This window comes from Chlorocebus sabaeus, chromosome 5, assembly GCF_047675955.1.
Source record: "Chlorocebus sabaeus isolate Y175 chromosome 5, mChlSab1.0.hap1, whole genome shotgun sequence".
Classification (NCBI taxonomy): Eukaryota; Metazoa; Chordata; class Mammalia; order Primates; family Cercopithecidae; genus Chlorocebus; species Chlorocebus sabaeus.
In genome coordinates, this window is record NC_132908.1 from 27080116 (window position 1) to 27092894 (window position 12779).

A 12779-nucleotide genomic window follows, 5' to 3' on the forward strand; every position below is an offset into this window, starting at 1 on the left:
TCAATTACTGGATTTAGCAACGGGACATTACTGGTGACACTGAATAGAGCAGTTTCCGTAACATAAGGGGCAGAAACAGGAGCTACCTGGGGTGTTTTTTTGGTTTTTTTTTTTTTTTTTTTTTGAGTTGGAGTTTTGCTTTTGTTGCCCAGGCTGGAGTACAATGGCGCAATCTCGCTCACTACAACCTCCACCTCCTGGGTTCAAGGGATTCTCCTCCATCAAACTGCCAAGTAGCTGGAATTACAGGCACCCACCACCACACCTGGCTAATTTTTGTATTTTTAGTAGAGACAGGGTCTTACCATGTGCTGGGATTACAGGCGTGAGCCACCATACCTGGCCCTATCTGGAGTGGTTTGAAGAGATGAGAGATGAGGAATGTAAAATGAGACCACAGAGAACTCTGGAAAAATTTAGCTGTTATGGAAAAAGGAGAGGTGGGAGGTAGACGGGCTCATAGGGTTAAGGGAGTTGTTTTATATGGACAGAGTAGACATGTCTATATCCTGATGACGATGATGCAGGAGAGAAGAAATTGTTGGCATATCAGCTGGGTGCAGTGGCTCACACCTGTTATCCCAGCCCTTTGGGAGGCCGAGGCAGGTGGATCACTTGAGGTCAGGAGTTCATGACCAGTCTGGACAACATGGCAAAACCTCATATCTACTAAAAATACAAAAATTAGCAGGGCATGGTGGTGCATGACTGTCGCCCCAGCGACTCGGGAGGCTGAGGCAGGAGAATCACTTGAATCCATGAGGCAGAGGTTGCAGTGAGCTGAGATCACGCCACTGCACTCCAACCTAGGCGACAGAGCAAGACTCAGTCTCAAAAAAAAAAGGAAAAAAAAAATTGACAGCACAGGAGAGGACGGCAATCAGGGAAGGAATGCAGCCCTCCCTCCTAGAGCCCAAGGAGAGGAACCCAGGGTGGGAACAGGAGGGAGGACAGAGTACAGATGCCAGCAGTTTGTTAGGTTTGTTGCTGGAAAGGGCCTTCCTACCCAATTTGCTTCTATTTTCTCAAAGAGGTGAGAGAAAGTGGGCAGGGGGTGTAGGTGGCTGAGAGGAGAGGTGGTGTGAATGGTTGTCTCGAAGCGGATCGCACACAAGACAGAGCAGCACAGTCAGAGGAGCTGCACCTCCCTCAATATTTGTTCCCATGAGCTTAAAATAAGATCAGTCAGCTCCGCGGGGTTTTCCTCCTCCAGCAACATGCAGCTGGTCAGGGGCAGGGCAGAGAGGGAGGGAGGTGAGTTCAGTGGGGATAGGGCTTTTTCCACTAAATATTACAGGAAGGGAAAGATGAGGGAGTTAGGGAGGCTTTTAGGGGGTTTTTATAGAGACAGGGTCTCCCTCTGTCACCCAGGCTGGAGCGCAGTGGTATGATCATAGCTCACTGTGACCTCCAACTTCTGGGCTCAGGCAATCTTCTCACCTCAGCCTCCCAAGTAGCTGGGAACACAGATGCATGCCACAATATCTGGCCTTTTTTTTTTTGTAGAGATGGGGGTCTTACTATGTTGCCCAGGCTGGTCTTGAACTCCTAGTCTCAAGTGATCCTTGTTCCTTGGCCTCCCAAGGTGCTGGGGTTACAGGCCTAAGCTCCCACACTCAGTTCCTAGAATCTTTTTACTTCCTCGGCAGAGATGGGGCGGGCCTGTCACCTACAACTCTACCTGGCCCCAAAGGGCTGGTGCACCCAGGCTGACTACACCTGGATCCTTCTCTCAAATGAGGACCCCTTACTGGTTGTGGGGGAGAGGGTAGGATAAGGGCAACCCCCCTTCAGTGCTCCCAAAGAGCCCAGACCAGAAGCTCAAGGAGATGCCCAATTTCTACTGCCCTAGGCAGGGTCCTCCTCCCCAACCTGACATCCCGACCTGGGAAGGGACAAGTGCACAGCACCGGCTGCAAGCCTGGCACATCCGATGGCGCTGCGGGCACTACCAGCAGGTGGCGCCAGAGAGCGCCTCCCCGATGGGAAGCTGGGCTGCATCTGCCACAGCTGAAGGGTTAGACGCTGAGAGCTACCGGGGAGCTGGGCTCCTGGAGAACTGGTGGTGAGATGTTGCCAGTGTGGGCCCCATGGCCCTACCTGTGGCATCATCGCCCCTATCTGGGCTCTAGGAAGCCGGCAGCCACTCCGTGCACAAAGCTTTGGGGCCACATTCCTACTGGGTGACTTCCAGCTCATCCTCCCCCTGCCTTGGGGTCCTCTCCCCTTTATGGAGAACAGTCTCCTGTAACTATCTAAAGATGTCGGCCGGGCACAGTGGCTCACACCTGTAATCCCAGCACTTTGGGAGGCCAAGGCACGTAGATCGCCTGAGGTTGGGAGTCCGAGACCAGCCTGGCCAACATAGTGAAACCCCGTCTCTACTAAAAAGTACAAAAATTAGCCGGGCATGGTGGCACGTGCCTGTAATCCCAGCTACTCAGGAGGCTGAGGCAGGAGAATCACTTGAACCTGGGAGGCGGAGGTTGCAGTGAAAAGAGATGGCGCCATTGCACTCTAGCCTGGGTGACAAAGCAAGACTCCATCTCGAAAAAAAAAAAAAGATGTCAGGAGCACCTCCCCTCCCCACCATTAAGCTCTCTGGTGATCCCAACCAATGTCAGACAAGAGAAAAGCGTTGAAATTTTAAATGCCCAGAAACGTCCATTGTATTAATCAGGGGTTAGTGCAGTACAGGCACCACGTGGTTGTCTCCAGGAGCTTGAGGGGCCTCAGCAGACTGGGGGGACATCCCCTCCCTGGGGCTGGGCCCACTGGTCACCCTTCTGCCCAGGGGCTGACCCTCGGGCCCCATCCCCAGCAGCCCAAAGGCCGTGCTGAAGAGGTTGATGGGAGTGGAGCCATCGGTGATGAGGGTTGATTTCAGGCCCAGGGACTGGAGCAGTTTCACCTGGAAGGCGAGAACAGGAGGAAGTTTAGATGGGTGTCAAACCCTGGCCACTTCAAAGTGACCCTCCTTAAGTCAGCTGATTTGAAAGGTCACCTCCCCTGCATCTGACCACCCTGCTTGACTGCCTTGGAAACGCTTGTCACAGACTGGTGTCCCATCCATTTCCTGTCTCCTCCAAGCTCTGGGCTCACTGCTGGGTCTAGTAAAGTGCCTGATGTTGATGCAGCGTGACACTGCGTGAATGACTTGTGATGCAGGGACAGGTCACTCACCCCTCCCTTCCCCACCATCTTTCCAGATGTGTTTTGCGCCTTGGCTCTGCCTTCCTGGTTCCAAGGTTGGTCCTAAAACCAACACGCCTTCCCCAACTCTCACCTGCATCTCAGGCCCAGCCATAGCAAGGTCCCTGATGGTGCTGGGGCCTATGGCCTCTGTCATCTGCTTGAACTTCTTCACCTCCACCTCGGCCAGCTGCTGAGCCTTGCTCACCTCCAGCTCCAGCTGGGCCCGGGCATAGACCAGTTCCAGCTCTCGGACCTTCTGGACCCGCTGGAGCTCAGCCTCCTGGAAGGGGAAAAATAGAGCATTATATTTTTACCCAGGCTGGAATGCAGATCGGGATTCACTGCAGCCTTGAACTCCTGGCTCAAAGGATCCTCCTGCCTCAGCCTCCTGGGTAGCTGGGACTACAGGCACATGCCACCATACCCAACCAATTAAATTTTGTTTTTGTAGAGATGAGGTCTTGCTATGTTGCCCAGACTGGTCTTGAATTGGTCTCGACCTGACCTCAAATGATCCTCCCACCTCAGCTTTCCAAAGTGCTGGGGTTACAGGCATGAGGCACCACACTAGGTCTCTTTTTTTTTTTTTTTTTTTTTTTGAGATGGAGTCTCACTCTGTCGCCCAGGCTGGAGTGCAGTGGCCGGATCTCTGCTCACTGCAAGCTCCGCCTCCCGGGTTCACGCCATTCTCCTGCCTCAGCCTCCCAAGTAGCTGGGACTACAGGCGCCAGCCACCTCGCCTGGCTAGCTTTTTGTATTTTTTAGTAGAGACGGGGTTTCACCATGTTAGCCAGGATGGTCTTGAGGTCCTGACCTCGTGATCCGCCCATCTCGGCCTCCCAAAGTGCTGGGATTACAGGCTTGAGTCACCGTGCCCGGCATTTTTTGCATTTTTTTTAGTAGAGACGGGGTTTCACCGTGTTAGCCAGGATGGTCTCGAGGTCCTGACCTCGTGATCCGCCCATCTTGGCCTCCCAAAGTGCTGGGATTACAGGCTTGAGACACCGCGCCTGGCCCAGGTCTCTTTTTACATTTATTTTTATTTATTTATTTTTGAGGTGGAGTTTTGCTCTTGTTGCCCAGGCTGTAGTGCAGTGGCACAATGTCGGCAATATGCAGCCTCCACCTCCTGGGTTCAATCGATTCTCCTGCGTCAGACTAATGAGTAGCTGGGATTACAGGCGCATGCCACCACACCCAGCTAATTTTTTGTATTTTTAGTAGAGATGGGGTTTCACCATATTGGCCAGGCTGGTCTTGAACTCCTAACCTCAGGTGATCCACCCACCTCGGCCTCCCAAAGTGCTGGGATTACAGGCGTGAGCACCCGGCCTCTTAATGGGATTTCGAGCATTAAATAAGATCATGCGTGTGAAGCACACGCAGCGCTTGTGCCAAGGTGGACAGTGCATAAGCGCCCAGCTGCAAAATGGGTGTTCTAATCCTTACCTTCCAGCGATGGAGTCAATGACTCCTACAAGGCAAAGGACTTTGTCAAATACAAAGTACTTGGATAGGATGCTGGGGGACCTGGTGTCCTATACAGTCTCAGGGACTGTAGGGAATGGGTCTTTTCCAGGTCTCAAGGCCACCCGCTTCTCGATGCCTCCTCCTACTCACCGTCTCGATGGCCAAGGCCTGTGCTTTCAGCTTGGCCTGCAGCACAGACCCTTCTCCCTCAATCCGGGCTGCCTCTGCACGGGACTCGGCCTCTGCCTTGGCAGTCCCGGTGCTCTCCACGGCCATGCTGGAGAGAAGACAGAGTCAGGTAAGACCCGGGAGACAGCTCAGTCCCCCCACGGCCTTGACTTATGCTGTAGCCATGCACTGTCTCATCCACACCCCCCAACCCTGGCCTACTGCCCCCACTGGCTGCCGTCCCAAGACCCTCAGCCCCTGCCAGTCTCCTCCTCTAGTTTTTAACCCACCTCAGAGCCTCCAGCTCCAAGAGTTCCTTGCGAGCTTTCTCAGCTTCTGATTGGTCCAGGATCTTCTGCCGCTCAAGCCGGCCGCGGGCTTCCTGCTCCAGTCTCTGAGCCTCGTGCCTGGAGACGGAGGAGTGCAGGTGAGAGGCTGGCATGGGGCTGGAGCAGGAACAGGAGCGCCAAGGGCAGAGACCACCAACGAAACTGGTGCCCGGGACAGACCCCGGCCCCTAGAGGGCACCCGATACTCAACTCAACCCAGAATGGTATATGCGTCACAAGCCAGTGTCATTCTGGGCCCGACAAATGCAGGCATGACCGTAGTCCCTGCTTTCACGCCACTTGAGTGGGGGAAAAAACAAGTACACAAGGAGGATTTCAGACAGTGACAAGTATCTTGAAGGTAGTAAAGTGGGAGAGACCAGGCAAAGAGGTTGCTATTCAGCTGTGAGAGAAAGAAAACGGTTCCCCAAGGAGGGGATCTTTGGGCTGAAACTAGGAGGAGCCTGCCTGGAAGGGAGCCTGGGGGCTGGTGGGGGGAAGCTTTCTGGGCAGCAGGAAAAGCCATTGCAAAAGGCCTTCAGGTGGGTCCAAACTGTGCATTGAAGGAGCAGAGGAAGCCAGTGGGGCTGGAACATGTCAGCTGGAACAAGTTCTGGGGGCAAGGAACATGGAAGGCGGAGGCTAGAAGGCAAATTGGGGGAGGTCGGCTGGACCTGCAGGACAGAGTTTGGGTTTTATCACATGCAAGATGAGAGGCTGCAGGAATCGCATCTGATACGTGCTTTTTTTTTTTTTCTTTTTCTTTCTTTCTTTTGAGATAGGGTCAGTCTCCCAGGCCTGTTGCTCAGGCTGGAGTGCAGTGGTGCAATCATGGCTCACTGCAGCCTCAAACTCCTGGCTTCAAGTGATCTTCCTGCCTCAGCCTCTCACAGTGCTGTGATTACGGGCATGAGCCACGGCGCCCAGCCTGATTCACATTTTAAGTGGGTCACCAGATCTGTCGGGTAGGGAATAGATCCTTGGGGGTAGAGATGGCAGCAGGCAGTCCACAGGGGATGCCAGGTTATCCAGGTCCCAGCAGTGGCCTGCCATGGGCATTATGGGCAGCCGAGCTCCCAGCCTCACTCACTTGGCCGCTGCTTCCTGGGAGTTGGTGGTGATCTCGATGGCCAGCTGGACGCTGCGCTGCAGGGCGTCCCGGGTTCTCTGATCTACAGGCTCCACCGACTGCACATCCACACTGCTGACCACCAGCCCGTTTTGGGGGAAGACAGCCCGGTCCCGGGGCCTGGGCAGGGCCATGCCGTCAGGGCCCTTGGCTTCTGAGGTCTCAAAGCCAAAGACAGCAGTGCGAATGATGCGGGCTGAGTTCTTATGGAAGTCATCGAAAGTGACAGAGGCCACGGCCCCCCGCACCCGGGATGCGATGGCCTTGCAGGCATCACCTACAAAGTCTGGCACTGAAAAGAGCTTGGCCGTCTCTTGGGGGTCCTTCCGATCATTCACCTCAAAGTGCCTGTGAACAAACAGGCCCAGAATGGGGAAGCTGCTTTCACCCAGGAATCTCTCTTTTTCAGAAGAGACAAGGTCTTGCCATGTTGCCCAGGCTGGTCTTGAACTCCTGGGCTCAGGCAACCCTCCCACCTCAGCCTCCCAGAGTGCTGGGACTACACATGTGATCATGCCCAGCCAGCAACTCTCTCCGAGAAGAGCTTCAACGCCCACCCTGTGTGGCTGGGCAGGGTCCCTCACAATAGAGAGTGCTAATATATGCCTGGTAAGATCCTAAAAACTTAACACATGTTCTCCTTTAATCTGCTCAGCCACCCTATGAGATGGTGATGATCACCACCCCCATTTTACAGATGAGGAAGTAGAGGTCCAGAGAAGTCAAGTGGCTGGCCCAAGACTTGCCATATGACATGTGACAAGCCAGAAAACTGAACCAGGCACCTGCTTCTGGGACCTGTGCTCTTAACTATGGTGCTACGGTGCTATAGTGCCTGGGAATATGTCAGCAGCTGTCTGCCGCCATCAGGGCACTGGCTGCTCTAAGCTAAGAGGCGAGGGGCATGCTTGGGAGCGTTGAACATTCTTTTTGGAGACACAGTCTCGCTCCATCGCCAAGGCTGGAGTGCAGTGGCACAAACTGGGTTCACTGTAACCTCCACCTCCTGGGTTCAAACGATTCTCCTGCCTCAGTCCTTTGAGTATCTGCGACTACAAGCTGGGACTACAGGTGCCCACAACCACGCCTGGCTAATTTTTGTATTTTTAGTAGAGACAGGGATTCACCATGTTGGCCAGGCTGGTCTCAAACTCCTGACCTCAAGTGATCTGCCTGCCTCAGTCTCCCAAAGTGCTGGGATTATAGGCATAAGCCACCACGCCCGACTTTTCTTTTTTCCTTCTTCCTTCCTTCAAGACAGGGTGTCTGTGGGTCTCTGTTGTCCAGGCTAGAGTGCGGAGGCACAGTCATAGCTCACTGCAGCCTCAAATTCCTGGGCTCGGGCAATTCTCCCAACTCAGCCTTCCAAGTAGTTGGATCTATAGACATGTACCACCATGCCCAGCTAGTTTATAAAATTTTTTTGTAGAGAGAGTCTTGCTATGTTACTCAGCCTGGTCTCAAACTCCTGGCAGTCCTCCCACCTCAGCCTCCCAAAGTGCTGGGATCACAGGTGTGAGCCACCGTGCCCGGTCATGAACGCTGTTTCTGTACATGACTTATCTTACCCAATCCTAATAGCTGCTATTGAGCTCTGACCAATACAGGCACTGTTCTAACGCTCATTGCATCCTTTCAATGGCCTTGTGAAGGAGGTAATGCTGTCTTCCTCATGTTACAGATAGGGAAACTGAGGAAAGCACCCTGTCCCTTGTCCACGTCCATAGGCTGCAAACAGCAGGGCTGGGGCGCAGGCCAGGGTGGTCAGTTTCAGAGCTTGTGTTCTTGCCACCCACTCGCACTGCCCACTCCCGCCGGCTGTGTCCCATGCATCTTTTAACAGCCTGGCAGTTAAGCATTTGGCTGGACGCACACTGGGAGCTTAGCTGGGGTAGTGTCCTGCTACCGGATCCCTGAGTCCTGACTCCAAGAGGTGAGCCCACACCTTCCCTGGATTTGCGTGAACTCCTGGGTTCCCTCTTGACCTCGGCACTGAATGAGGTGTCCTGCCCTCATGAGGAGCCCAGCACTTGAGCAGGCACCTCCTTTTCTTGGGGTTCCTAGGCTGTACCCAGCAGGAACCCTCACCCACTGCTTACCTGGTTTGGTTTTTTTTTGTTTAGAAACAGGATCTTGTTCTGTCACCCAGGCTGGAGTACAGCGGGGCCATCATGGTTCACTGCAGCCTGCACCTCCTAGGCTCAAGTGATCCTCCCACCTCAGCCTCCCAAAGTGCTAGGATTCCAGGAGCGCACCCCCGAGCCCTGTCCCCGTTTTTACCAGTTGTAGGCCAGCTGCAGTTGCAGCCTGGCATGATCCGCTGTCTCAATGGTGATGACGTCGGTGAAGAAGTCAGGCCCCAGCAGCAGGCAGAGCGCACGGCGGGCATGGGGACGCTTGGGCCGCCCAGCCGAGAGGGACAACACCGTGAACTGCTCCTCAGGACCCAGCGACACCAGCTCAGGCCCGAAGACCACGCTGCAGAGACAGCCAGGAGTCAGAGTTGGACCTGTGGAGAGCCGCCCCCTTCACCCTGCCCTGCCAGCGCTCACCGGGCTCGCTTCTCTCGGTAGTCATACACCTGCACGGCAGCGTTGTGGGGCACGCGGTAGCTGACCACGCGGGTCTTGTTCCGGGGCGCCAAGGGCTGGAGGCTCTTAGCTGTGTCCTTCTCACCTCTGTCTGCCAGAGGGTCCTGCCCCTTGTTCAGCAGCTCCTCCACCCCGGGAGGCAGCTCCTTCTCCCACAGGACTTCATCCTGGGTCAGCATGTAGGTGCTTCCAATCACAGCGCGTACCTTGAGACAAGGACAGGGAGGGACGCTGCCCGTAAGGGTGGAAGGGAGGAAGATTCGCCCAGCTGTCCTGAAGCACAGCCCGTCCATGGAAGGCGCGGCGCGAGGTTAAACACCTTCTCTGCCGGGAGGCCAGGCTCCAGCCCAGGTTTGCCATCTGTTGGCCCTGTCATCGTGGGCTAACTACCTCACCCCTTGGGCTTCAGTTTCCTCATCTGTCAAGTGGACTTGACGGTGGTTACCTTGCAGGGTCTACGGGTGAATGACATCTCACATGTCTAGCTCAAACAGCTCTTGGCACAGAGAAGGTGCTCAATGTTATTTCTAGAATCTTCCTTCATGGGACAGTTTGGAGGGCACCCCAGGGACGGTGAAGTAAGTCATGTACACGGATGCTCCCTCGGATTCCGAGCTGGACTTTCAGCTTGGATTCTTAGAGAAGGTTGGAGATGTGGCCTGAGGTCAAATCAAGGTCAAGGTTTTCAGTGAAGCAGCAAAAATGAAAGATTCCACTGGGATATGGGCATGAGGGAGGAGGTCCTTCCTGTTCCCTGGCCACCCCATCAGACCTTTATATGCTGGGAACCAGGTCTGCTGTGGGACAGGGTCCCCTTCCTAAACCCCCGCTTGTCCTCTTAGTGGAGGTTCTAATTTTTTTTTGAGATGGAGTCTCACTCTGTCACCCTGGCTGGAGTGCAGTGGTGTGATCTTGGCTCACTGCAACCTCTACCTCCCGGCTCAAGCAATTCTCCTGTCTCAGCCTCCCAAGTATCTGGGACTACTCGGACCACCACCACGCCTGGCTAATGTTTGTATTTTTAGTAGAGACAGGGTTTCATCATGTTGGCCAGGCTAGTCTTGAACTCCTGCCCTCAGGTGATTCGCCCGCCTCAGCCTCCCAAAGTGCTGAGATTACAGGCGTGATCCACCACACCCGGTCGGTTCTAACATTTCAAATGAGATATTTAAGGCAGGATGGCAAACACTCCACATAGTACCTTCCCCCAACCAGACAGCCGACCTGATGTGGCTCTCCATGCTGCTGAAGTCCCTGCCCACCTCTCCCACACACCCAGAAAAAGCCACCACCAAGGCCAAGGCCACGTGGCAGCACCACCACCCACCCCCAGCCATTACCTTTCCAGTCTTGACATCCTGCACATAGATGCCCTCGTTCTCATCTAGAGGGATGGCCTGGCGCTCCTCCACCACCTCCACCTTGGCAGATGGCACATACTCCAGGGGTCCACGGATGAGCCAGTGGTCCCCAGCCTGGTGTGAGACCTTCTCTTCATCCTCCCCCTCCTCCAGGGGCTGCAGGGCCCTCAGCAGCAGCCCTTGCTGCTCCGACAGCACGTACACATCCTGGATGCCTTGTTCCAGCTGCTCTCCCGGCTGGAGGAAGAAAGACTTCTCTCCCTACTGGGGAGATGTGCGGTTAGGGGCAGGGCCTTTAGGGTTGCGGGTGCCTCCGATGGCACCTCCCCAGCCCCGAGCTGTCTCCGGCCTGTGTGGAGGACAGGAGCCCCAGAAGCCCGCCACCACCCCCACATCATAATACAGTGAGGCACCGTCTGGACTGTGAGGCTCTACACAAACGTCTGCCGAATCTCATCTGCTCAAACGTGTCCTTGAAAGATTCCATAAACTGTCAGGACCTGGATCCACGCAAGCTAAACCATTAAAAAAAATCAACCTGTTTTTTCTTCTTTCTCCCAGGCTTTGTTTTCTAGAGATGGTGTAACCTAGGGCTCGACAAACTGGTTTTCAGGCCAAATCTGGATTCTGCTGGTTTTTTTTTTTTTTTTTTTTTTTTTTTGAGACAGTCTTGCTCTATTGGCCAGGCTGGAGTGCAGTGGCATGATCTCAGCTCTCTGCAGCCTCAACCTTCCAGGCTCGAGCAATCCTCCCAGCACAGCCTCCCAAGGAGCTGGGACTACAGATGCGCGTCACCACACCCGGCTAATTTTTGTGTGCTTCGTAGATGGGGTTTTACCATGTTGCCTAGGCTGGTCTCAAAGTCCTGGACTCAAGTGATCTGCCCACCTCAACTTCCCAAAGTGCTGGGATTATAGACGTGGGCCACCATGCCCAGCACTGCCTTTTTTTTTTTTTTAATTTTATTGAGATATAATCCACATAGGAAATTTTCCCATCTAGCGTATACAATTCACAATTCAGCTGTTTTAGTATACTCAGAGTTGTCCAATCATCACTACTATGTTAAGTCTAGAATATTTTCATCATCACCCTGAAAAGAAATCTTGTACCTAGAGGTTACTTCTACTACATCACTAGTCTATTTTACGTGTTTACCTATTCTGGACGTTTCATATAAATGGAATCATGCAATATGTGGTCTTTGATGTCTGGATTTTTTTTTTTTTTTTTTTTTTTTTGAGATGGAGTCTCACTCAGCAGCCCAGGCTGGAATGCAGTGGTGGGATCTTAGCTCACTGCAACTACTGTCTCCCAGGTTCAAGGGATCCTCCCGTCTCAGCCTCCTGAGCAGTAGCTGGGACTACAGGCACCCGCCATCATGCCCAGCTAATTTTTGTGTTTTAGCAGAGATGGTGTTTCACCATGTCAGCCAGGCTGGTCTTGAACTCCTGACATCAGGTGATGTGCCCGCCTCAGCCTCCTAAAGTGTTACGATTACAGGCGTGAGCCACCGCGTCCGGCCAGCTTCTTTCACTTAGCATAACGTTTTCAATTTTATCCATGTTGTATCACCTATGTCATTTCTTTTTTTTTTTTTCCCTAGAGACAGGATCTCATTCTATTTTTGCCTCAGGCTGGAGTACAGTGGCACAATCCTAGCTCACTATAGCCTCCACTTCCTGGGATCAAGCAATTTTCCCACTTTAGCCTCCCAAGTACCTGGGACTACAGGTGTGCCACCATGCCTCACCAATTTTTTAAAGTTTTTGTAAAAATGGGGTCTCACTATGTTACCCAGGCTGGTCTCGAACTCCTGGCTTCAAGCAATCCTCCCACCTCGGCCTCCCAAATCACTGGGATTATAGTCATGAGCTGCTGCACGTGGCCTGCCATTTCTTTCTTATGGCTGAATGATATTCCATTGTATGAATATCCTACAATTTTTTATCCATTCATTAAATACGTACATTTGGGTTATTTCTACTTTTTTTTTTTTTTTTTTTTTTTTGATAGTCTTTCTCTGTCACCCAGGCTGGAGGGCAGTGGTGCTATCTCAGCTCACTGCAACCTCCGCCTCCCAGGTTCAAGCGATTCCCCTGCCTCAGCCTCCAGAGAAGCTGGGTTTACAGGTGCCTGACACCATGCCCAGCTAATTGTTTTTTGTATTTTTAGTACAGAAGGGGTTTCGCCATGTTGGCCAGGATGGTTTCCAACTCCTGATCTCAAGTGATCCACCCGCACTGGACTCACAAAGTGCTGGGATTACAGGTGTGAGCCACTGTGCCTGGCCTATTTCTACTTTTTCTGTCTCCTGTTTTTGCAAATAAAATATTCCAGAAACATGGCAGTACTCACTTGTTTACATACTGCCCATGCTGCTTTCCTGACATAACAGCAGAGTTGAAGAACTTCCACAGAAACGATGACTCACGGAGCCCGGAATATCTACCATCCAGCCCCCTTTACAGAATGAGTTTGGCAACTCCTGGTATTCCCACATATAGTTCAGAGAGGGGATGAGGTAGGGGGTGGG

At 53.2% G+C, this 12779-nt stretch overlaps 1 protein-coding gene across 1 annotated transcript in view; it reads right to left on the reverse strand.

Moving 5' to 3' along the window:
• Positions 1 to 2638: 2638 nt before the first annotated feature.
• MVP (major vault protein) overlaps positions 2639 to 12779 on the reverse strand; it is a 28182-nt gene continuing 18041 nt past the window's right edge. The window contains exons 8-15 of the mRNA XM_007989792.3: positions 10223 to 10504; positions 8844 to 9088; positions 8572 to 8769; positions 6253 to 6639; positions 5124 to 5240; positions 4816 to 4942; positions 3287 to 3475; positions 2639 to 2911 (exon numbers count right to left, since the gene is read on the reverse strand). Of these exons, the coding sequence (XP_007987983.1) occupies positions 2684 to 2911; positions 3287 to 3475; positions 4816 to 4942; positions 5124 to 5240; positions 6253 to 6639; positions 8572 to 8769; positions 8844 to 9088; positions 10223 to 10504 (1773 nt within the window). The 3' untranslated portion in view covers positions 2639 to 2683. The remainder of the gene's footprint in view (positions 2912 to 3286; positions 3476 to 4815; positions 4943 to 5123; positions 5241 to 6252; positions 6640 to 8571; positions 8770 to 8843; positions 9089 to 10222; positions 10505 to 12779) is intronic.